General features: G+C 42.4%; 1 protein-coding gene and 1 pseudogene across 21 annotated transcripts in view; both read left to right on the forward strand.

Moving 5' to 3' along the window:
- Positions 1-26,312, forward strand: part of ADCY2 (adenylate cyclase 2) — a 275,450-nt gene that overhangs the window by 223,693 nt on the left and 25,445 nt on the right. For all 21 annotated transcript variants that reach the window (XM_023752137.1, XM_023752078.1, XM_023752080.1 and 18 more), the window contains 3 exons: positions 4,303-4,440; positions 10,514-10,633; positions 16,446-16,615. In XM_023752137.1, the coding sequence (XP_023607905.1) occupies positions 4,303-4,440; positions 10,514-10,633; positions 16,446-16,615 (428 nt within the window). The remainder of the gene's footprint in view (positions 1-4,302; positions 4,441-10,513; positions 10,634-16,445; positions 16,616-26,312) is intronic.
- Positions 24,652-25,425, forward strand: LOC102430045 (annotated as a pseudogene).

Below are 26,312 nucleotides of genomic sequence, written 5' to 3' on the forward strand. Positions count from 1 at the left end.
GACCCGGGTGATGTGGTCACTGTTCTCAACCAGCTCTTCCTGTGGCCAGAGATAAGCATTTCAGCAAAGACAATACGATGTGGACAGGCTGTGAGTGCCACGAAGTGGGTGAATGACGGAGGAATGTGGCTCACTCAGGAAGTACAAAAGAAACGGGTTGATTTTGTAAAATATGATTGATTGAAATAAAGCATTCGTTCTGAAAGAAATTCAAGTACAATTAAGTAATCAAAGCACACATGGCAGTCTCTGTGACATTAACTGTTACTAGTAATTATCGCTGCCATTCAAAAATATAGTCCTTGGCCAACTAAATGCCAAAGAAGGTGTTCCTCTAGGCAAATACACAAAAGTACATGTTTATCTGATAAATTTCACCATATTTGTCAGGCAAGATTTTAAGATAAGTTTTGTGTTTCTAATAATGCAAGCTTGTTACTCAGCCACTCTGACATAGTTATAATTTTTCTGAATGTTGTTCTGAATTAAAACTTCACTTGATATAAGCATCTACTTATTTCCAGGTACTTAATTTTATTTTTTTAAATGGACACTAATGAAACTGCAAAAGCTTTTATAATTACTGCATTAAATTATACGGTATTTTAGAGTGAGAGACTACCAATTGTTTCCAGTGCAAAACATTAAAAAATAAAAATAAGAAGAAAGGAAGGGAAACATTTTTGGTGGGAATATTTTTTTACACAAATACAGTGCATGAACACTTTATTGTATTTTTCTGTGGAGAATATTTTGCCTTTACTGAATGAAGAACATTGACATTCACCCTATACCCTTTCTAGCAAACCACACTGCTCATTTTCCCCAGCACCATCTCTATGATAGGGTTTTCATATAAATTTATATTATTTTTCCTTTACATCTCCCACTGCATTTAGTACTAATACCAAATTTGTCAGTGGGTGTAGCATTGACAGCCAGAGCATTGCTAGAAGGCCCACAGTGAGCTCACTGTAAGTAAGAGCCAAACACAGGATACAGTGAGACCCACTGATGATCAGGAGAGGGAGGAAACAGAGTTGGGTAATATTATGCCAGTAATTAAGCCAAAGATCAACTAGAGTGACTAACCTGGGCTCATTTCCATAAGTCGCATCTTCTGAATAAATGCTGAAATGTTCTTTGAGATATTATTATTTACTAGGGGCCCAGTGCATGAATTTGTGCACCTTTAAAGGAACTGTGGGCCGCAAGGCTGCAGTGTGCATACGGCTGGGTCTTGGTCCAACCTCCGTGCCCCCATCCGGACCCTCCCACGCGGCCCCCGGTCCCCTCTCTGCCGGCAGCCCCACTCCCGCTGCTGCTGCTCCCACACACTAATAGTGCCAGCCCCACTCGCATCCATTGATGGTGCAGAGCAATTTGGTTCGGCTCCAGCAGCGGGTGCAAGTGGGCCAGAACCATCAGTGGATGTGAGTGGCGGCTGCTGGCCCTGATCACCCCTCAGGAGCAGGGGGAGGTAGAGAAGCCCTGAGGGATGATGGGGGCCAGCAGCTGCTGCTTGCACCCACTAATGGTGCTGAGCAATCAGGACCGGCATCAGGCACCGGCAGTGGGTGCAAGTGGCAACTCTGGCACTGGCTGTGGGTGCGAGTGGGGCCGGCACTGACAGTGGGTGCAAACGGTGAGCAGAGGCTCCAGCGCCAGCAGCAGGTGCAAGTGCTGGGCAGGACCTAGGCATGCAGGAGCAAAGAATTTTCAGTAACCACCAGAGGCTCACCCCGATGACAGCGACCGGTGCCCCACCTTGGTCTGGCGCTCCCGCTCACCTGCTCCACCATCCCGCCGCGGCTGATGCCCGCCATGTTCCACGCACGACCCTGGTGGTCAGTGCACATCATAGCGACCAGTTGTTCAGTTGTTCCCCATTCGGTCTATTTGCATATTAGACTTTTATTATATAGGACCTTTCATTAGGATGGTATAAATTTTGATAAACTTATTTTTGCACCCAGGACTTTATTTGAATACTTAACCCAAAACAGAATAAACTGAAGTAAATGATCATGTCAAGATCCAATTGTAATTTTTATTCAGGACTTCAAATCAAATCAATGTTCCCATTTTTCCTTAGTCAGATCTTTTCTATTTTAAGATCTTGGTCTTTTTTTCTCCTCTTTTCTTCATTATTGGTTCCTTCTGCTTCCATAATCTTTATCTCCCTCTTCTTCTTCCCCAAATGTCCCTATAGTTCAGCGTACTCATCTCTTATCTTCTGTTTCTTTGTCCTTGCCACCAGCAATGCTTACAAATCTTTATATTTCAGTTCTATTCACTCTGCATGAACTCAGTCACAGGAGTGAAAAGACTGGGGTGGCTGCCTGCCTCCCTGACCTTGATAGCAATGAATATTTCTCATAAGTTTAAAAATGCTTGCATGGGGGTACTTTGAGGCATACATGAAGACTGAACAGGAGACTGAATTGAACCTACTACATCCTAAATTCATTATCCTGAACCCAGTGCGTGCCAAACCCATGGTCTTTAGTGAGGTGCCCCAAGTGTTTTCTTTCTAGGGGTAAATAGGAGCGTGAAGGTGTTCCCGGATACCCTGCCACATGTTCAGTAGCCACACGTGGACCCCGATTTGTAATTCTGCCCAGCATGTTGCAGGAGCAGAAACAATTTCACGTGTGTCTGCCCACATCTGTCTCAGTAAGCGACTAATCTCTGCTCAGAGTATAACATATTCCTATTAGATAGCTCATTTGGCAAGATTATCATCATATATAATTCTAAAATTTAAACAAAATAATTTAATTTCAAAAATAAGTCTGTGCAATAACTAGATAATATTTCACCTAAGAGTGATATGGAATCTGAGCTGGCTTTAAATTTTTCCTAGAGTAATACAATTTTGCATTTCTGCCCTTAAACATATTTATTATCAAATTTTTTGATAACTCCTGTGTACAGACCCAAAATCATTGATTTTAACAATTCTTTCTTAAACAAAAACACTAATTCTAGTTGATTAAGATGCAGATACATATTAATTTACCAAAATCAAACCAAATGCCATCATCTTCTAATAGATGACTACGACATTTTATTGAATCTCTGCTTTTTACACTTTGTTAGAGTTTCTCCTCCAGAATATAAATCTGATTAGGGTCTGTGGTAGTAAATTGTTAAAAGTAGCATGCATTAAATGATAATGATATAAGTAAGCATCCTCGGGTGGGTGTCCTCCAGCTCTGTGACCCTCCAGGACACTGCATGTTCAGAGCATGAAAGTGCATCTTATTGGATGACATATTTAATGCCACCACCAAATCCTGCTCTTTAGAAGCCTGAGGTACAAATCTGGCTCCTCCCCTGTTGCTGGTGGGAAAATGCCCTCCAGAGCCCCACTGTGTGTGCCTCCTGCCACCAGCCAGAGATTCGGCTGCTGGCAGCCCCTGGAGTGCAGGGCAGCTCATGCTTCCAGACAGGCTCTAGGAGAAATCAGAGAAGGACCTGGGAGAATTAGAGGGAAATTAACTTGCAGAAAGTCTCACAACAATGGGGGTGTGATGCTGGGCCGCTGGGCTTGTTCTTTAAGCTCACCTATCGATCTCTCACTTTTTATTATAGAATCTCATTTAATTCTTTTTTTATATATTTTATTGATTTTTTTAACAGAAGAAATATATATGTACATATGCATATATGTGTGTATATGTATATATATATATATATATATATATAGAGAGAGAGAGAGAGAGAGAGAGAATAAAGCAGAAAGAAGATGTGAAAAATGTAGAGAAATAAAAGTGCTGCTTATTATAGCTGTCAAGGAGTATTCTCTGTTTGAGTTTTATGGAGGTCACACAAGTTTTACCATTGTATTAACTTAGTAGTATTTGACAGTTGTATTTCTATGATTAGCTACATGTTGGTCTGTTTTCTACATAGATTGGCTAAATTTATGACAACTGCTTCATCATAGCTGTGATCTGAGCCCCAACACATCCCACAGAATGGTTTAATTAACTGACATATTTGTTTCTTTACCAGATTTTTTTTAAATATAATTTTAGATCTATTTTAAAGGACAGATAGTCGCAACTTACATTTATTATAAAAATTTAATTAATCTATTCTTACTTTGTAACAGTGATGCCAACATAACGTAACAAGGTGTGTGATCTGGTCTGAGCCCCCACCAGAGGACAGAGCCTACTTGTCTACTCTTGGAAGAATATTGGTGCATCTTGTGGTTTTAAATATCATTAACAAACTTGAGAGAATACATAAAATAGCAATGCTTTTTCTTTATTTCTTTCTCTCTCTTCCTAGCAATGCAGCAAAAAGGCATCTGCCTCTCTCCTGTGGCTTTTAAAGTCATCAGGCATCATCGCGAACCGCCCCTGGCCGCGGATCTCTCTCACGGTCATCACCACGGCCATCATTTTAACCATGGCCGTGTTCAACATGGTGAGTCACAGCTCCTACCAGGCAGGGACTTCTTTGCTTCCAGGGCTTGTCTTAGTGGGATTTCCAAACCTTGCTTGTAGCTGCTTTGGCAGCACCAATCTCTGCCTATTAAATTCAACATCCATCCACAGCAACAGCAGCCTCTGTAAGAAAAAGAATGCTCTCTGTTAGAGCCACGGAGAGAGGGGCTCCTCCCAGCAGTTCCCAACTTCTTGCTCTGTGGGGCTCTCGGGCATGGAAATGACACTAAATGTCAGCAGATAATCACTGAGGAGTAACAGAACCATCAAATTAAGGAAAGTGCAGTGGCAGAGGCATCGTGCTCTGGAGTTTAAAAGGACTAATTTCAAACATCAGCTCCCACATTATCAGCTGTGTGATTTTGGAGAGTTTTCTTAAACTTCCACGGGTTGCATTTCCATTTTTCAAAAATGAGAACTGACACTTCACTGCCAAGGTGGTTGTAGGGTACATGAGCTGATGTTTCTACCACACTTAGGATGGTACCAGTCATTTAGTAAATATTTAACCAATGGTGGCTCTTACTATATTGATATAATCATGACTGCTATATTCTTAAAATAGGCAGGTGGGTGATCAGTGCACGTTGAGACACATCCTTATCATTATCCTGACGTCACCATCATTAACCATAAAGCATAATGTATTTCAAATGTTGGATGCTTTGCTAGTTATTGGAACTGCAGGGTCTTGTGAGGTACAGTCCTCGCCTTTCAGAAGCATAAAATCCGGTTGAGAAGATAGAGTTTATGTATTACACGATAAGACATAGTTTTCATAAATGAGACAGCATTCATTCAACCAAAAATATTCATTAAGCATAAATATGTGCCTGATACCTTGCTAGATGCTCAGCAGCCAAAGAGAGTTCTCTGCATTCCAGACATTCATGGTGGAGCCTAGGACACGGGCAGCAGGTAAACCCGCTATAAAGAGTCTGAGGGCCACAGAGGTGTGTAGAGAGGAGACAAGGGGCAGGGACAGCAGGGCCTGCTGGACTGAATTATAAAGGATGGGTAGAAGGAGTATGTGAGATGGTGCATGAGAGATGAGAATGAGGGAAGACATTTGTCATCTAGGACTAGAAATAGGGCAGCCATTTGTATTAAGAAGTAGTAGAATATAAAGCTGAGGAAATAGATAAGGATCTTGAATGTTGACTTGGGCTCAATTCTCAACATTAAACTATAGAGCCAATAGCTTCTCCTGACACACACCTAGAGATTCCAATGAGGGTGATGCTAACTGGAAGCCAGATGGACTGGGGTGCCAGTCAGGATAGCCTCTTCATGTGCTGCGAAGTTGATCTTAAGGACACCTGCAAAGGGGGAGTCAGAGAGACGCCATAGCTTGCCCTCTTCTGGCTACTTCCAGTGCTATCAGGAGGTGGGTGTATGGGTTCCTACGTGTTCAGATTCCTGTATTTTCTCCACATGGTCAACTACAGGACAGGCATGCTAGCTCTCCATACCTCACCTGACCACATGCCCCCCAACTCTATCTGGGAGCTTCCCTGAGAAAGGACATGAGGTCCAGACCTAATGTGGGCCTCCCCAGTCACGGGTTAGTGAGAGGTGTGACTTCTGCCCCCTGCATAGTCTTGGAGATCAGCTCATGGAAGAGGCTTGCCTCTGTAGGCAGTTAGAACTAATGGTGCCTGTGGCTCAGCAGTCAAGCCCACACAGCCTCAGGTTCCCCAAGGAATGTGGATTTTCTTGATGTGTCAAGTTTACCTTGGGAACTCCACCATCCTGGGAACTCCACTATAAAATGAGTGAGTGGCACTAAGCTCTTCTCCCCTCCTCCTGGACATACACAGCAGCTGAGGCCTATCTTTCTACTGCAGGCATCATGAGACCTCCCTTAAGGAGTGGGGCCTCGTCTTCTAGGTCTCAGGCATACCTGGACCATGACATTTATTTCCAACAAGAGCTTGATCCAGACTGACTGGCAGACAACTAGAAAACTGTGCCATGTCAGGACCTCCAGTAATTCCCTCTAGAACTACCCTGCTTTAGTGGGACTTTAAAATGCAAGGACCTAAGTAGTCAGGCAACCTGAGGCATGTGCTTATGAGGAGCCCAGACCTACAGGCTTTCTGTGAGAGGACCCAAGGGGATTGAGATGGTGGCTCCAGAGCTGTCCTCAGAGCACTGGGTGGGGAACGTGAGATGAGGGACTCAAGACTGAGACAAGAGGTATTTCCTGGAGCCTGTCTGCTTATGTATTAGTAGCCATTAGGATACTTAAACTTTCTGCACAGGCAACGTTATGGTTATTGCAAGGGTGTGAAAGCATCACAAGGGAGAAAGAAGAACAGAGAGGCCAAGGGCAGGGAGGAGTGAGAGCCTATAGAAACATGAGTGTGTTTCCTAAAATGTCCTCATGCTCCACTTGGTAGCATGCAAGTGTGCATTAGCCCCACTGCTCCCAGTTCCAGGAGAGCGACCAACAAGCTCCAAGGGGAGTTTTGGAAATAAAACTGCAGGAGACAGATGGGTCAGAATTACTAGCAAACTCCACCATGAGGGACTGGGACAGAACGCTATGACCACAGGGCCCACTAGCTAGAGGTCTCAGTAATTCTAACAGACACATGGTGTTCACTCTGCAAGGGGTGATTGCCGCAATCCCCTTATCATCCCTCTTGTCCCCCAAGAGTGTGTTCACTCACCTGGGCAGGCACAGAGCCCATAAAACACACTTCCTGAGAGTTGACCTTCTCCATTGGCTGCCCATACAAGTTATGAGAACAAGACCTTTAACACACCATCATACACCTAGAAAAGTGCCTTCCATATAAGGGGTGGCTACTTAATAGTTACTGAATGAAAGAATGAGTGAATGAACAGGTAAGCACACAACCCTTCCAGAAAGCAACCATTTATTTTGGTAAAATCCAGTTTGACCTTATAAAATCAAGATGTATCACCTAATTTTTTGATGACAGAATCTACGTGGGAAACAAATCAGTTTTATAAGCTAATTGTATTTCACAAAGGATAAGTAGTAATGGTTGACAGGCAGTTCAGTCAATGTCTAAATGTTTGATGAGCTGAGCATTTGGGAGATTGGTTTCACAGTAACTATGATCCCTTTGGAGAGAAGAGATACATCTTCCGTACCAGAAATACATCTTCCAGGGCCACTTTTTCCTCACAAAGAAAGGAATTTATTGCCAAGTGAGATAGAGAAGTTTTTAGAAGACATGCTAAAACTATGATGGGTGATGTGTGAGAGAGAAAGGAAATAAGGTTTTGCTACACATACTGAGCTCCCTTCTGTGGCAGCCCAGGCTGTGGGGCGAGGAATAAACAAGAGTACTTTTTCTCTGCCCAGTGGAGAGGGAGAGGAAGTCAGAACCACTCAAGCAGGTGCTGTCCCCATCCATGCAGCAGAAACAGCATTTTCCTTGATACCTGGGGCCCTGAAATGAGTGGTGGTTCTCCATCTGAGCTCCTCATATATTCATTTCAAAGAATCATCATAAAATACTATGAAAGCAGACATTTGGTACAGAAAGGAACTAATTTTTCTCTTACTAGAGAATAACTATGGAGCTTACTGATCACAGAAGGGGAAGGGTTTATTCATGCGAGGGCTGGCTTTCGTCACAGCTGCAGATTTATAGGGAATGTTGTCCAGCTACGCGGATCCACACCTTCTTGAATTAGGACTACATGAAGCAGACACAGGGTCCTGTCCCCAGCCACACTGTAAGGTGATGTGACTACTCTGGGTCATGCTCGTCACCCAGTGGTGCTGATGCAGATTCAGACACTGGCCAATCAGAACTGAGCACAGTGAGGTGACATGCAAAGGAAGTGGGCTCCCAGGTCACTCACTCATATCTGGGGACATGGCACCTGCATTTTAACAGCACTTAGGGGGTCAATAGGAACGGTGTCTCAGAGGGGCTGGCTTTTAAAATCTCAACACACAGTGATATGAATGACAAAACACCCAGGTCAGTTGTATTGAAAATGAACTGTGAGGTGTTAACAGGATATTTTAAACACCTGATACTCATCTATGTAACACCATACACCCCAATAAAAAGTGGAGGAAACAGTTATCCAGATTTTGATCAAATACAGAGTTTCATCAAACTGCCAGTGAGTGACCTACGTGTTTTGTTCCATTTTAGTTCCAGCTGGCTTAACCTGTATGAGAAGCTCAAATCCTCTGCCATTTTTTCTGACATTTTGACAGTGTCATCCTGTGACTTCCCACGTCATTTTGCAATCTCTTCTGAGAAACTTCCCAGAGAATGCAATCAATAACAGCTTTATGAACCACCTAGCCCAGGATTAGCCTTAGTCCACTGGTAGTCTAGCCAGACTTCTAATTCCAACCAAATGACAAGCAAAGCACAATGATGTCATCAGGCATAAAACAATATTACATTGCATGTTCATAATTTAATATTGCTTGGAAGACATAATTCTGAGAGGTTTTAAATTTTCTGAAAATTGTAAAATTTGGAAGTGAAGGTAAAAATATGTAGTGTTCACAGGCCCTTTATGAGGACATCTTGTCCAGGATGAAGATATTATTTTCCTAATGACGACAAAGTTTGATGAATGTTAAAATTGATCTAGAGAGGAGTTCCTCAAATAATTATGATTATTAGAAATTCATTCTGTGGAGAATGTTGTGGCAGTTTAACCTGGAATGGAAAGAAACGTGGGATTAATAATCGAGGATTTGCCTGGCTATATAGAGGATGACATGAGTTTGTTATTTTAAAGTGACTAAGAAGACAGACTGGGGAAATTGACTCAAAATTGCAGTGTGATGTCATATAGACACAATGAAGAGTTTCTTGATTTGGGGGTAGTTAATAAATACTAGAGAGAGTGTGTGCAAAAGGGGCTCAATGGAGCATTGTTAGGCATAGTGATTGAAGTTCTCTATTGAATTTCTCTATTGGTTTTCAAATTTAAACCATCATGTTTATTGTAGAGCCTCCTTGAAAGACTGCGTTTTCACAGGATGTACTTCTACCCATTGTACAGCAAGAATTTATTTTCTTCTCTATAGAGTGATATAATCAAGATATTTTGGTTAATAATTTTAAGATCCCAGGTCCTTGAGACTAGTAACCTACAAGCTAAACTATCTCCTTCTATTTTTTATTTTTTTTTATTCTTTGGTATTTAAATAAATTTTATTTGGGATCTGTCAAATATAAATTTGTAACATTTTGAAGCCCAATGTTTACCTTTGCTGTTCAAACTTTTTTTCTGATATAAGTTTTCCCAAAGAATTAGCACATTTATAGTTCAACGATGGGTTGTGACATTTTTGACAAATTCTTTGGTAGTAAATAAAGAAATCTACAACATTTGAGTTTTCAAATCAGCATTTTGATTTTACCAAATGATATCATGGGTAGAAACACTGTATCTAGTATCGTTTTCTCAGAATTACCTTAAAAAAAGAAAAGAAAATAGGATCCTTTTTCCAACAGTGCTAAGACTATGCATCCTCTGAATTTTAATCCCCTGTAACCCTGAGCTGCCAAGCATTCACAAGTAATAGATAAGATGTTGATACCAGTTATTGCATTTTGCTCATAAAATTAATTTTTTTTTCTTAAATCAAAAACTCATAAACTTCATTGACTCATTTAATGTTTGAAGCAAGATGGTGAAGAGGCTGAAAACATATCCCAAAGGCTTTCATTTCAGGACAGGGAGTTGGGTGTCTGTATGCGTGGTGATGTCAACCTCAAATGTAATTCTAACCGAGCCAGTTTTAATATAATATTTAACAGAGGTGCTTGTGTGTTCTTTAACATCAATCCTGCAGTTCTATACCTCACTATTAAGTGCAGAGCACAACAATGAATAGTCACTTACTTATTCAGTAGAAATTCTCACAGTTTGAAAAGCGGATGGAGCCACTGGCATCTGAAGCATAGGTGCTGGGTTGCCCACATAGCCCTGCTGACTGCGGGTGACACACAGGCCCCAATAAACAGCACCGCCTACTAACCCTTCCGTCTCCTTTGCACTAATTCATTGAAAAACAAACATTTTCTTTGCAGTTTTTCCTGAGTGACCCAGAGGAAACAGTCCCTCCAACTACCAATACATCAAACACAAGTCTTTCTGCCTCAAATAATCAGGCAGCGATTCTGCGTGCGCAAAGCTTGTTTTTTCTTCCGGTAAGAGCATTTTCCTCGTTAGTATGGCTTTTATTGCTTTCCTGGGTGGCTTTTATTGTTTTTCACCTGTGTGATGATATGGCCTCCGAATTCTCACCTGTACTGGACTTCACTTTTCTTCTTTGGTGTCAGTACCTGAGTAGGTCCAGACCGCTTAAGAACCACCAGCCTTTCTTTTTTATCTTTTTTTTCTTTTCTTTTATTTTTTTGAAATATATCTTTATTGATTTCAGAGAGGAAGGGAGAGGGAGAGAGAGATAGAAACATCAATGATGAGAGAGAATCATTTATTGGCCGCCTCCTGCAGGCCCCACACTGGGGATAGAGCCCACAACCCTGGCATGTGCCCTTGACCGGAATCAAACCCGGGACCCTTCAGTCCACAGGCCGACACTCTATCTACTGAGCCAAACCGGCTAGGGCCCACCAGCCTTTCTTAAGAGAAGTCCTGGCTGGCTGGCACCGCCAGGCACAAAAGCAAAGTCGCAATGTCATTCTGCTGCTCTCACAGGTGACTCTTGCCTTTATTCTCTAAACTGGTGCATTTCATGGCATGGATCCCAGCATTTGGCATTCAATTACATGTCACTGAATTCCTGGGTTCCTTGCTCATAAATTTTGTGAATTGTTCCAGTGAATTCTTGTTGGCTCCTGGATGCTGTGATCACAGGACCACATCTCCTCTCTCTGCCTCTGCTGCAATACCGTCCAGTGACTATAGCCTCAGATAACCCTTACAAACTGACTCATTTTAACCAATGTCCAAAAAGGCTTAGATTGGAATTTTAAAACTGACTAACACGTCAGTGTTTTAAGTAAAAAGAGGTAAATCAGTTATTTACTGCTTAATAGGTCTTACCCATGAATTGTTTGTGGGGGGAAAAAAGTCTTCTGATACTCTCCTTTTCATTTTATGAATAATCATCTGAACGTAGTTTAAATTATTAACAGTTACTTTCTGTGTTGAGGGTGCTGAATGAACTAGTTTGGAGACTGAAATTGGTCATTTAATATGTGCACTTTTAAAATGTCCTGCCAATTTTTAAAACTCCACTAGCAATGGCAATAAAGGTGATTTACTTACCTCATTCTCTTTTCGCTGATTTGTTCTGGTGACATTTGGCTTGGATACTTTTTGCCATTTCAGTTTTCTGGGAAGCTCACTGCTCTGCCTACAGAGAGTAGGGGTGTCTGGTGTTCTTTTGAGGCCATGGCTGTTTCAAAGGCAAGGTGACCAGGGTCCCTAGGAATTTCCCTGTGGGCTCGGGAAGAGAGGATAGCATAAGCTTTGTCCCTTATCCAAAGGGTCCTGGCCTTCGTTTTAGGCATTAAACCCCCATGAGGATTAGACACCATCTTTTCTATATTAGTTATGTGACTGGTGAGAGATGGGTCTCATGATGACTTATTGGCTGTGTCCTCACTGGGCATCCTTGAATGGATGGCATTAGTACACATGGTCCATAGGACAGTGGAGGGAGAGTGACTCCAAGCTGTCCTCATGTGACATTCACAGGGCACTTTAAGTTTAACATTTTGAAGATGCATTTTCATAGGAAAGAACAGCATAGCCAGCAAAGCACTTTTTTAAATCTCTCCATCCAATATTTTTGGGTAGAATGACTCACCATGCTTGGCACCACGAACGGCAATTGGGTGATCATTCTGAATTTCATTTAGGTAAGTCTGTATGACATCTTATTTTCAAAAGGAGAAAATCATTAGAAACCCAAGATGGGGAAAGGTAATATTTACTCAACCTTAAAAGATCCTGAAAAAATACACAATAGGCTCTTTAAAATCTAGGCCCCAATTAGTCAACAGGCCACTATTATTCCAACAGCAAGTCCTCAAGAAGAGGTTTATGGTGAGCTTCGCCCAGGAAGCCCCGCGTGCTCATGGGCTGCCTGTATAGAGACTGCTTTATTAACTCGCAAGTTTAGGTGTTCCAGGGGAGCCGGGAAACACCCCATCTTCCCCCTTAAAATATTTTTAGAAATATTAGGAAAGCCATTTTGTGGAAAGGCACAAAGTGTGCCTTATTCCTCTCAAACCCCATCTTCCTTGATATCTGAGGCTGACAAAGGATGGGGAGAGTCCCCTTCATGCTGTGGGTGGTACAAAGTGATATAACCTCTTAGTGGTAATTTAATAGTTCTCGAAAAGCACAACACAGACATACTTTTTATACTGCAGTACTAATTCTGGAAATTAATTTTAAAGATGCACAGACTTAGCTACAAAGCATTCATTCGAGTGTTTATGTAACATCAACAATAAACAAGAAAGTAAAAGAGCCTTAACTGGTTTGGCTCAGTGGATAGAGCACCAGCCTGTGGACTGAAGGGTCCAGGTTCAATTGCAGTCAAAGGCACATGCCTGGGTTTCGAGTTCAATTCCCAGTAGGAGGGGTGCAGGAGGCAGCCAATCAATGATTCTCTCTCATCACTGATGTTTCTATCTCTCCCTGTCCCTTCCTCTCTGAAATCAATAAAAATATATTTGTTTAAAAAAAAAGTAAAAGAAAGAAAGCAACCTGAAAGATAAAATAAATGTATTTAAATAAATTGTTATTTAGTTACATCCGGCCATTACAAAAGATGTTGAAAAATATTTAATGACACAGAAATATATATTTATGATGCTATTAATTGAAAAGTATCATTTAAAAACAACCAAAACAGTATAAACCCAATTTTATAAAATAATTGTACCAATAATAAGTAGAAAAAAAGCTGGAAAGATATAGACAAAATAATTAATAGGCTCAAGTTGGATGTTGGGGATTATAGGAGACCCTTATTTTTATATGTGTGCTTTGTATATTTCCTAATTTTTAACATCAGTTTATAATTGCTGTAGCAGAAAAAAGCTAGTTTTTAAATACCCAACGAAATCATTCATCAAGGATCTTTGCCATGTAGGCACTCTGTGCTTTACCAGGCATCTATAGCATTTCATTGGGAAACTATCCTTGAGGTAGATATTATTGGAATTTCCATTTTCCAGGTGAGGGAACTGAGGCCAAAGGCGTCTTAAGTAGAAGGCCAAGATGCCAGTGGCTGTTCCATAGGTATTAAAATACAAGTTAATGTCATTGATTAACTATATTAAAAGTGCTTATAACTATATAATCTTAGTTAACTTAATATCAACTAATATTTTTATTTACTTTATGAAATAACCAAAAACTCATAGACACAGACAACAGTATGGTGGTTGCCAGAAGGAAGAGAGTTGTAGGGGGGTAGTAAAGGGTAAAATATTAACTAGTATTAATAAATTATATTATTCAGTAATTAAAATATTAATGATTGCTAATTTAAATATTAATAAACAACAATACAATTATTAACTAATAGTAATATTTTTTTATAAACAAATCCTCAGATGAGGACTTTTATTTTATTTTTTAAAATATATTTCTTTATTGGTTTCAGAGAGGAAGGGAGAAGGAAAGATAGAAACATCAATGATGAGAAAGAATCATTGATCGGCTGCCTCCTGCACACCCCGCACTGGGGATCGAGCCCACAACCCAGGCATGTGCCCTTGAGCCAGAATCGAACCTGGGACCCTTCAGTCTGCAGGCTGACGCTCTATCCACTGAGCCAAGCCGGCCAGGGCGCTAATAGTAATATTAACTGTACCCAGACTCTATAAAAATAAAGTTACTAGGATAGACCCTAGCAGCAGTCAGCTCACGAGCTACAGCCGGAACTCCTGGCCACCCAGCGCCTCCCTGGCCACTGCCTGATGCAGCAGTGATGGCTGATCTTCAGGCCTCCCACCTGGCCTCCCGGAGCCATTGCCCCTCATTCGCACACGTTTCTGTGGCTAGATTCAGGGTCCCAACTTACCTTTCATTAACTCCCAGCATACCTTGTGCATGGCCTTCAAGAGTTCTAGAAAGGTGTTTTAATAGAAAATGGACCCAGAGCCTCCTTTCCATTTACATATGTATTTTTGTAGCCATCCCCAAAATGTGAAAGCTTTTTAAAAGCCTACAAATGAATTTTAAAATATGAAACCATAGGCAGGTTTGCATAGGTATTATATCAAATTAGGGGTGCTCCAGAAAACCTTTACAATCCTATCTGCACCCAAAAAAATACCCATGCACACATTGATACACGAGTTCATATAAGTGGCTCCTTATTCTGCTTGTCATTCCATTAGGCAGAACTGGTCGATCACTTTCATTCTGATAATGGTTTTCAACCTAATTTTCTCAGCCGAATCCTTTTGAAAACCAAACCTTACAGAGAGCCCCAGTTTATCATCCTAACAGCAGAATCGGTACAGAGAAGGAAACATGAGGTGACCATGACCCCTGCAGCTCATTTTCAACTTTCCTTTCTTCCCCAAGAACAGGACTGATGAGCATCGAGTATCAGTAGCTTCCAGACAGTTCACTGTGGATGACCTCAGCTGGGGAAATAAAAGCAAGAGCTAAAATGACAACAATAAGCAGATTGTACATGGCTCTGTTCACACAATGAAACTGGGGTGGAGTAGCTTACAAAGTGGGCTGTCTTATTCAGACAGGGTTTATCAGACATCAGTCAGATCTGTGTGTTATTAAAGTTACTAACTTTTCTAGTGCTGTGTCTGTTCCGAGAATGCTAATATAGTAGCAAAACTGCTTGTTCGTAAAAACACCATATTAGCAAAAAATAAAAAATAAAAGGCTTTGTGAGAATGACAACTGTTTCCAGGGCTCTGGGCTCCAAGCTTTACTTGTTCTTCTCAGTGACCTGCAAGGAGGACACGATTACCCCCATTTCACAGATGACGACGCTGTGCCACAGGCAGGCGAGGTCACTGACCTCACCTGAGTCAGCTGATGAGTGAGGCAGGATGGAATCCGGGGGTGTCCTGACTCAGCATCGTCCACTGTGGTCAGTAGTGAGAACAGTGCTAACAGGCTGGCCTGAGCTGCTTCTAATGGACTAAACGGGTGGCAGGTGCCCGCTTCTCCCTCCCACTTGGTTCTTCCCATTTTTTCCGGTGCCTGTCTGCTTCCAGGATATTCATGGCTCACCCTGGTCAGTGATTCGAGTTTTAAAAATCCTTTCTGTTTTAAATAGTCCTTCTGACAAACAATGTCTCTTTTAGTAAAATGTCTACACTTTCTTAACCTTTTAACAGAACTACCAGTAACGACTTACATCCACTTAAAGAATTAAAGAATTGAAAGGCCAACAAAGAGTCTACGTATTAAAATTTTTAAAAAGATCTGTTCATTTTTTTTTCACTTTCAAGAAGATGACGCCCTCACTGGCTTGGCTCAGTGGATAGAGCGTCGGCCTGCGGACTGAAAGGTCCCAGGTTCGATTCCTGTCAAGGGCATGTACCTAGGTTGCCAGCACATCCCCAGTAGGGAGTGTGCAGGAGGCAGCTGATTGATGTTTCTCTCTCATCAATGTTTATAATTCTCTATCCCTCTCCCTTCCTCTCTGTAAAAAAATCAATAAAAATATATTTTTTAAAAAAAGAAGATGACACTGGCTTATAATTATATGTCTTCAGTATAGATTTTTAAAGAATTATGTCTGTTTGGCAGTATGCCTGATTATTTTTATTAAACATGCTAAGCTGGGTCAGCAAGCCATGTAATGAGTAATCCTTTTCCAAATCAAATGTGTGCAGGCATTGACCACTGCATCAAAGAGGAGAAAAAGGCATTTGCTTTCCCATGAAATTTGTAAGATGACCAGTGAGCTTGGTGGTGGTCCCCAATCTTAATCCTTATTTCAGCATTTCTCAAAAGAGATTCTAAGTGTTGATTCAACGCATTTTCCTGTCCCAGTACTTTATATACAGCTGCATTCTGGGGCTGATATCCTGCTCGGTTTTCCTGCGGGTGAACTACGAGTTGAAGATGTTGATCATGCTGGCGGCGTTGGTGGGCTACAACATCATCTTTCTCCACACTCACGCCCATGTCCTGGACGACTACAGCCAGGTCTTATTTGAGAGGTAACCGGCTTCCTCCTTTTTCTCCTTCCTTTAGTATGGGATGTCGATAATGTGAGTGTGTTGAGTAAATGCAAATTAACAATAACATTGGAATTGGAATTCATTGTGTGAGAGTTTCTTTGAAGCGATGGTTCAGAAGGGTGATGTGTGATTTTATTATACATTACACAGAATATGTATTATCATAAAAGGAAGGTATGAAGTGGTTTAGAGATGATTTTGTTATAATCTGTACTATATTACTATATTGATAAGAATAAGCTAGGGTTTATCACCCTCAGCGTTATTGATATTTTTCTGAATAATATCAATAGTGTACGGTTGGGTGTGGCTGAATAATTTTCTGATGAGGTGGCTGTCCTGTGCATTGTGGGATATTTAGCAGCATTCCTGGCCTCTTCCCACTAGACTCCAGACACAATCCCCTCCCCCAAAGCCATGAAAACCAAAAATGCCTCCAGACATATGTACCCTGCAAGGCAAAATGCCCCCCTCCCCAGTCCAGAACAACTGAATCAACACACATAAAAATACTGGAAACTAAGTGAATACGTTCACAAGTTACAGTGCTACATTCCTAAAATACCCTGGTATGGAGGGAGTACTCCTATCACTGTGTCAATTTTCTGTTCTATGAAGAAACTGACTTTCAAGAAAAGATATGACTGTTTACTCTCCCAGTCTTAGGACTGGATGCTGAGAGAATGGTCCTCTCACGGACACTCAGTCGGGTTTATACATGGTTACCTGTGACCAAATTACTTCCATAAGCTTATAATGAATATTTATTCCCTGCTTGAAAAACAATGTTTTAATCATTATGATATCCTCCCTCTCACATTTTTTTTTAAATATATTTTATTGATTTTTTACAGAGAGGAAGGGAGAGAGATAGATAGTTAGAAACATCGATGGGAGAGAAACATCGATCAGCTGCCTCCTGCACATCTCCCACTGGGGATGTGCCCGCAACCCAGGTACATGCCCTTGACCGGAATCGAACCCGGGACCCTTCAGTCCGCAGGCCGACGCTCTCACCACTGAGCCAAACCGGTTTCAGCGTCCCTCTCACATTTTAATAGCAAGACAATGTTTTATAGCAAGTGTTCGGTTTATTTCTGGACCCACCAGACTTCACGTGTCTTCTATGAGCAGGTTGCATAATCCTACATAATATTTCTATGTTCCTTTTAATATAAAGTAAATGCCTTAAGTATTTGCATGGATTTGTTGCTCCAGAAAGATGGTAGTTGCTGACAGTGCATGGCCATGTACGTCTTCGGAGGCCCAGAGCCAGGGACACTGTGTGAACCTTTCGTGCCGATAAGAATGCTTTCAGAAACACAACCGCACAGCATTCTCTTCACCTAATTTAATTTTCATCATCCTCCACACCATGAAATCCAAATAATCTGTAATCAAGCTCAGGGTAGTGGAGTTGCAAAAAATGTATAATTGTATTAAGGAAATTTTTATGATTCCTTAGCCAAGATGAGAATGAAATCAGAAGTTAATTTTCCAATAAATTCTCAAAAGCGCCCGGCAAACATGCTTCAATATTTCTGTACTGTATCCAGAAAGCCTGTATTGAATCCCTAAGTAAATGCGGCATTACTGATTTTTATGCGCAGCTGACGACGCTACTAAATTCCCTTTATTAAATTTAAAGCTCCCGAATGCGCGACACAGCCGAGGCAGAGGAAGAAATTAGATTAGCGGGTTTCTGATGGGAGAGATTTCCGTGTGGGGTCTGAGAGAGACACCACCGCAGTGGAGCAGGGCTCGGGCTGAAGGAGAGGAGCTTTTACCCTCAGCTTTTACCCCCTTTTGTTTAATTCAAGCTCCTTTGTGTCTGCTCCTTGGTTCTGTCTTTCTATTAGCCTTAAAGCTAGGGAGGGCTGGCAGGAGAGGCCCAGGGGCCTGCCTTCTCTTCCAACAGTAAGCCCGCATCCTCTCCCGGGGGGATGCACCTGTCTCCCTGTTCCTAAACTTGACCTCAAGGTTCTGCCACCTCCAGACCCGATTCCTGAAGGAGCTGCCACAGCACTCCCAGAGCATCCCTCTGCCAAAAGATAAATCTTGCTGACATAACAGCAAATTTTCTCTAATGTCAGCTTAAAACTAACCCCATCTGAGAAACTCCTAAGAGGGCAAGTTTAGAATTCCCTCCTGGTCTCTCAGCCTCTGTGTGTGTTTGATTCAACCCTTCGATTCATGCCAGAGCCCAAATCCACCCATCCCAATGTTTTCTTTCTCTGCTGAGATTCCAGAGATCCCCCATCAAATGACCGATAAAGTTGCCTCATCCTTTGGTTTGTTGATGCTGACACAACGCCTGCAGATAGGAAACTAGGACTAGGATCCTGACATGGATTGGTGCCTTGAGAGTAGATATCCCAAGTCCCAAGCCACAGGTGCTCTTCAAGGAGGCAGCTGGCTTAAGGAGTGCCAGGCGACTTCCTTTAATGACCGAGGGAGTGTGTGTCATTGAAGTCACATCTTGGTCCTTTTCCTCTTCTGACCTGTTTCTGGTCACCGCATCTCTGCCCCCCACACACGCTTTTCATTCCTGGTGTCCTGGTCTTCTTTCTGGGACAGGTGCTTGCCTGTGTGGCAGTCACTGTCCTTGCTGCCCACCTCGGCCTCTGGGCTGGCTCCTCATTGGCATTGAATGTTCCCAGTAGGCCTACTGCAAGCTTTGGGCTTTCACCCCTGGGTGTGCCTGAGGACTGAGCCACACTCCCATCCCAGAAGGTTAGGGAGTATCCCCCGTGGACAAATCTGTTGCCTCTGATGTCTGCCCATCCCTTTTCTATGGTACATACACTGAAAATTTTCATAGAAACTCTTGATTTAAGGAAAGAGCAGATCTGAACCAGGTACCACGGTGGTGTCCACAGTGCCTGAAAGTGTGCCTGGCACCTTGTAAACGGGTGCTCAGTGAATATCGACTGAATGAATGAATAAAAACAGGCTGTGCTCCTGAATATACTGGCTCTAATGACACGTTCACCTCACCTGCTTCCCCAGAGGAAGAGGCACCTTGGAGGTGTGTCTTTCCAGGATCAGCATCCGTTTTGTTTATACCTTAAATGTCAAGAGAAAATATGGGAGGGCATCTCTGTTTATAAAGCAGTGCCCAGCCATCGTCTCAATACACAGTTTGGATAGTGTTGTCCTGTACATGAGTTCACCATGACCTACATTTCAGAGGGCTTTTTCAAACCAAATTTGACATGGATAATGGACAAGCCAACAACATGGTACAAGCCAACAGGGCAGTTTTTGCCAGCAGGGTTAGCAAAGAAAACAGAGGTATGCACTACAAAGTATGCAAGTATGCAACTCCAGATCAATGAAAAATTTAGAAAGTGACATCAAACATATTCTTACAGATTCATCAATGTGGAAAATCAACTTTTCAGGAGAAAAAAAAGACTACTTTGAGAGAGTATGACATTAAAAATTCGAAATCTTGCCATTCACGACAACATGAATAGACCTAAAGTATATTATGCTAGGTGAAATAAGTCAGAAAGAGAAAGACAAACACCATATGATTTCAGTTATATGTGGAATCTAAAAAATATAAAACAAATGAACAAGCAAAACCAAACAGAAACAGACCCACAGATAAAGAGAACAAGCCGATGGTTGCCAAAGGGACGGTGGGGGAGAGGAAAGGACTAAAAAGGAAAAATAAATAAATAAGCAAAAAAAAATGCAAAGTATGAAATGAACATGACAAAAATAGTTTCAACGCTAATGTAGTAGTTTAATTGAATTTAATAGTTTTAACTCATTTTGCCTTAATGACTTGACAGCAAAATAGTAATTGCAGATTCTTTTTTTTCTTTGTAAAGGAATACAAACCTCTAAAATATGTTTTAACAGTTTTGATGTACATTTCAGTTATGATGATCAGTCATATAAAAATTTAAAAACTAAATCTAGAATGGAGGCCAGCAGCTTCTCAGTACTTAACATGACCTGCCATTCTGTGATTCTGCTAAGTCACCGCAGAAGTTTCTGGTATTAGAAGGGCCAGAACGAGATGTATCTTAATTCTTTGGCATTTACAACACTCCTCCATCTTGTCTCTGAGGACAAGATATTTTGCTGTATCGATCGATCAGGATTCTGGTTCCTGTCCATGACACTGCCTCCCTCAGCCCTCAGCCCTCAGCCCAAAGCCAGGGCCTTCGAGGACACTGAGTGCTCTTCTTGGTGATGGATGGTGATGACCATTGATATTGCTGGAAGCTGTTTTTGTGTCAGAGACACTTCCCATGACAGATGCTTCTTACAGCGTCTGCAAGACAGTGTCCGGTTTTTCTTGGAAGCTTTTTCCTTGCAGAACTGAAAAATCTCAAGGGATGGATGTTACCATTTCATATCGACCCAGAAATGTGCCATTAAATTCAAAGAGGTGTCAGGCATGGAGAACAGAGGGGATGACCAGGGGCCTGGTAGACTAACCAGCTCTGTTTAAGCACTTAAGCCTCATAAAATAGATACTTTGTGGATAGCGTATAAATAAAGTATATAAACCAGCAGCAGCCATACTGGTGACCGGCATCATTCAGAGGCTCTGGATAAAGTATATAAATCAGCAGCAGCCATACTGGTGCCCGGCATCATTCAGAGGCTCTGGATTGTTGTTGGTAGAAATGTCTATATAATTTTAACTTCCAGATCATCAACAGCTTGGTATCAAGGGTAGTGATGCAGATGCTTAGGCAGACATATACCACTGAGAGCTGTGAGTTAGACACCTTTGATGTGGAATTGCTCTTCTTTCCCTGTGTCTCATGGAAAACCCAACAGCTAGAATTCAAGATATTGTGACATATTTTGACAATGCCCTGACTTGGGGTCAACTGGTGATGAGCCCACTGAGAGTCTGGAGGAAGAACTGCAGAATTAACCACTCAGGAGACAGGCCAGGGAGCAGGGCAGACTCCCTCTGCGGTAGACAGTCTGGGCGTATTCCATTGAAGTCTTCTCTTTTAAATTAAAACTGTATTTCAAATTTGCATTCAAACCCATAATATGTCCAAGTTAATGTTGAAATAATATTATTTTCACATTTCCTATCTCAGTTTCTCTTCCCCTTTTGAGTTCCCCCACCCTGTGCCATCTCCAGAAAGCAAGGAACACACACATCTCCCTGTGACTGGCAGTGGGGCTGGAGGTAGGTAACCTGATATGCCTAATTTAACAAAAAAGCAAGTCATCCTAGGACAACTCAAGCTTTCTTTTCTTCTCCAGAAAGCAGCCATCAGTGAGCAGTTTTGTTGTCTAACCTAAAATAGAAAATGTCCTGTGATTTGGACCCACCTGCAAGAAGATACTCAATTCTGGGCTGTTTTGTTTGATTTTAGAATGAGGGGAGGGAGAAGATTTCCCAGAGCCTGTGCCCACAGACTGTACAGAATTCATACTTCTTATCACCAACTCTCCCATCGGTGGTGCTGAAGCTGTGCACATCCCTTACCGTGTTAGTCTGTTTCAGCCCCTGCATGTTCCACTGGCCAAGTTTGAACACCACTCTGAAAAGGCATGAGGCTTTGAGCTGTCTGTCTTTGGATGACACTGGGCCATCGTCTCCGGAAGCTTCCACAGGATCTCGGCAAATCTGTGTCCAGCCAGGGGGAGGAAGATTGTCTGGAAATGAAACCCCTTAGGTTTCAAACCAGCGTGATTATTTGTCCACTCGTTCATTTGTTTCTACAACACACTTGTATTGAGCATTCTCCATATGCCCGCCCCAACTCCTGGAGTCGGAGCACACAGAGATGGATAACATATAGTCTCTGTTGTCAAGAAGGTCACACAAACCTGCTATAAGAAAACCATGGTTCGGCAGAAGGCCAAAAGGAGGTTGCCAGGGAGTCGTGGTTACGTTTGTACAGCACACCTAGGAAATGAGTGGCATGCAGGCTGGGAGCTACCTCAGGTAGCCCAGAGCTGACTGCAATATTGGAAAGACTTTGAAGAACCATGGAGATTCAAAAGCACAGGACAAAGCACAGCATCATGGCAGAATAAGATATCTCTCGTTTCTGCCCTCCCCCCTCCCCACCTTAATAATAATAATTTGAAATCTGTCCACAGACAAAAGTACCTTTGTGAGAGTTGTGGGGTCCAGCAACGATACCAAGGGATCTGGGTGGAGTCTCACCCACCTGTGCATCAGGTAATGTCATATAGACCTTGGTCCTGGCTATGTGCCCTGGGTGGCCTAGGCACCTGCTCTAGCCCCTCTCAGCCATGATCTGGGAGGCCGGGAAAACACTCTCAGCCAGTCACCAGTGGATTAGAGAGCCTTAGGAAAGCCCAGGTTTCCAGAGGAAAGTCCCAGCACATTATGGGAAGAAAAATTAGAATTTGAATGCTTTGAAGTAGGCAATAAGAACAGTTTGACTCTACCCACAGCGCCCCTCCCCCATGATGGCACAGCTTAGGCTCAAGAGACATCCCCTCACCCATGGTCCTGAAGGGGAAACAAGAGCATGTAAGTGAGCACAAAGCTTCCCCAGCTGTGCAGGCACTACAAAGAAGCCCCTGTCCTCTTGACCCACCCTGAATACTACATCGGGAGCTGTATGACTGGGGGTCAGGTAGAGGCTGGAAGAGGGGCAGATGGGACTCTCCATGGGCATTAAAGGGATTCCACTAACTGCACTGAGGCCTCCATCAAGCATCCTGCCCACCATCCATGGAGAACACTTTGCCCGCAGATCCCCCACCTGGCCCACGGGTACCTCCACTGTTCCCTGTGCCTCCCCCACCTCCCACCCCTGCTCTGTGGCCGGCTCCCTGTGTGCATTCCCTATGGCAGCAGAGAGAGTGAGCTTTGGCAGACAGCTAGTGAGCACACACAGAAAGCTGGTCCAAATATGGGGACATGAACCTTAGTAGGTTTTGTTGGGAAAACTAAAGGGAGGCAGTCAGCACTTGACCCGATGCATTGTAGGATAGAGAGGAGGAATACAAGCTTAAGAATTCTGCCACTAGAGGGAGCAAGAAGCATGGAGCATTTTTTCATTGAAGACTTAACAAATGGTCAACATGTACATGAAAAGATGCTCAACATCACTAATCAGGGAGATCAAAACCACAATGAGCCCTAGCTGGTTTGGCTCAGTGGATAGAGCATCAGCCTTCGGACTGAAGGGTCCCAGGTTCAATTCCAGTCAAGGGCAAATCCCCAGGTTGCAGACCCAATCCCCAGTAGGGGGCGTGCAGGAGGCAACCAATCAATGATTTTTCTCTCTCAGCATTGATGTTTCTCTCTCTCCCTCTCTGAAATCAATAAAAATATATCTAAAAAAACACAATGAGATATCACCTCACACCTGTTAGAATGGCTATTAGCAAAAAGACAAGCAATAACAAGTGCTGACAAGGGAGTGGAGAAAAGGGAACCCTGTGCACTGTTGATGAACGTGTAAATTGCTTCAGCCACTATGGAAAACAGTATGAAAGTCCCTAGAAAAAAATAAAAACAGAACTGCCATATGATCCAGTAATCCCACTACTGGTATACTAGTATAGCTACAGAAATTGAAATCAGGATCTCAAAGAGATATCTGCACTCCCATGTTCATTGCAGCTTATTCACAGTAGCCATGACATGGAAATGACCTAAGTCTGTCAATGTATGAATAGGTAAAGGACATGTCAGATATATAAACATGTGTCGCCGTAACCGGTTTGGCTCAATGGATAGAACATCGGCCTGTGGACTGAAAGGTCCCTGGTTCGATTCCGTTCAAGGGCATGTACCTTAGTTGCAGACATATCCCCAGTAGGAGGTGTGCAGGAGGCAGCTGATCGATGTTTGTCTCTCATCGATGTTTCTAACTCTCTATCCCTCTCCCTCCCTCTCTGTAAAAAATCAATAAAATATATTTTAAAAAAAAATAAACATGTGTCACACTTTTACTTCAGTTTATCAACTATTACCAAAACAACAGATAACTAGATTTCTTGAGATGCTTTTTTTATTTAAAAATAGAGGCTCACTCTTTTCCGGCTGGAACCATGGAGGGTGCAGAAGAGAAGAAGAAGAAGGTTCCTGCTGTGCCAGAAACGGTCAAGAAAAAGCGAAGGAATTTCGCAGAACTGAAGATCAAGCACCTGAGAAAGAAGTTTGCCCAAAAGATGCTTCGAAAGCAAGAAGGAAGCTCATCTATGAAAAAGCTAAGCACTATCACAAGGAATACAAGACGATGTACAGAACTGAGCTTCGAATGACCAGGATGGCAAGAAAAGCTGGCAACTTCTATGTACCTGCCGAACCGAAATTGGCATTTGTCATCAGGATCAAAGGTATCAATGGTGTGAGCCCAAAGGTCCAAAAGGTGCTGCATCTTCTTTGCCTTTGCCAAATCTTCAGTGGCACCTTTGTTAAGCTCAACAAGGCTTCCATGAACATGCTGAGGATTGTGGGACCATATATTACTGAAGTCAGTAAATGAATTGATCTACAAGCGTGGTTATGGCACAATCAACAAAAAACAAACTGCCCTGACAGATAACTCATTGATTGCTTGATCTCTTGGTAATTATGGCATCACCTGCATGGAAGATCTGATTCATGAGATCTATATTGTTGGATAGTGCTTCAAAGAAGTAACAACTTCCTGTGGCCCTTCAAGTTATCTTCTCCAGGAGCTGGGGTGAAGAGAAAAACCACCCACTGTGTAGAAGGTGGAGATGCTGGGAACAGGGAAGACCAGATCAATAGGCTTATTAGGAGAATGAACTAAGGTATCTACCATGGTTATTTTTGTAATCTGGTCAATTAATAAACTGAGTCCTTTAAAATTGAAAAAAAAAATTAAAAATAGAGGCTCATTTCACCAAGAAAAAAATTTTAAGGATTATATTTGTGTCCATATGCCTGGACTGCTTTCTCTCCTCAGAGAATGAAAATGTCATTTTTACCTCACCAGAACTGTTTGCCTTTAGGTTAGAAACTGGTTCACCACGTAATCCCTCCATATCTGCCACCCAGTTTGTTAGGTTTCTTTGTTCTTTTGGACTCTCAAAACTTGAGGGCCAGAATGAGTACCCCATGAACAGCCTCAGGGCGAAGGCCAACTGCAAATTAGTGTGTGGCTACAGGCGTACTTGGATATCTACATCTCCAGAGTCCAATTTTGAGCTATTAAAGAAAACATATTTGGTCACATTTTGACTGAAACTGTCATCAAGATAAGAATCATCGAGTTAGAAACTTTCTCAATTATATCAGCTCTGTCTCCCCTACTGTATAACTCGGTGATAGCACAACCCTCACACATGAAAGTCTGAAATGGACCTTATCCTTAAAACTCAAAGAGGGGGAGAGAAAAAGAGGCCTCATACCCAACTAGCTGTCATTTTTTATATAAATAGCTAACATAATTGTTATGGGTAGAACTGTGTCCCTCAAAAGAAGACCTGCTGAAGTCCTAACCCCCCACACCTCACAACATGAATCTACTTGGAATCAGGGTTATTGCAGACGTGATAGCTAAGATGAGGTCCTACTGGAGCAGGGTGGGTGCTAATCCAACATGGTTGGTGTCCTTATAAGAAGATGGCCATGTGAAGAAGGAGACACACTGGGAGGACACATGTGATGATGAGACAGAGATTGGGGTGATGCAGGAGTGAGCCAAGGAGCGCCAGAGAGTGCGTCGAT

Source organism: Myotis lucifugus, unplaced genomic scaffold (assembly GCF_000147115.1).
Source record: "Myotis lucifugus unplaced genomic scaffold, Myoluc2.0 scaffold_0, whole genome shotgun sequence".
Lineage (NCBI taxonomy): Eukaryota > Metazoa > Chordata > Mammalia > Chiroptera > Vespertilionidae > Myotis > Myotis lucifugus.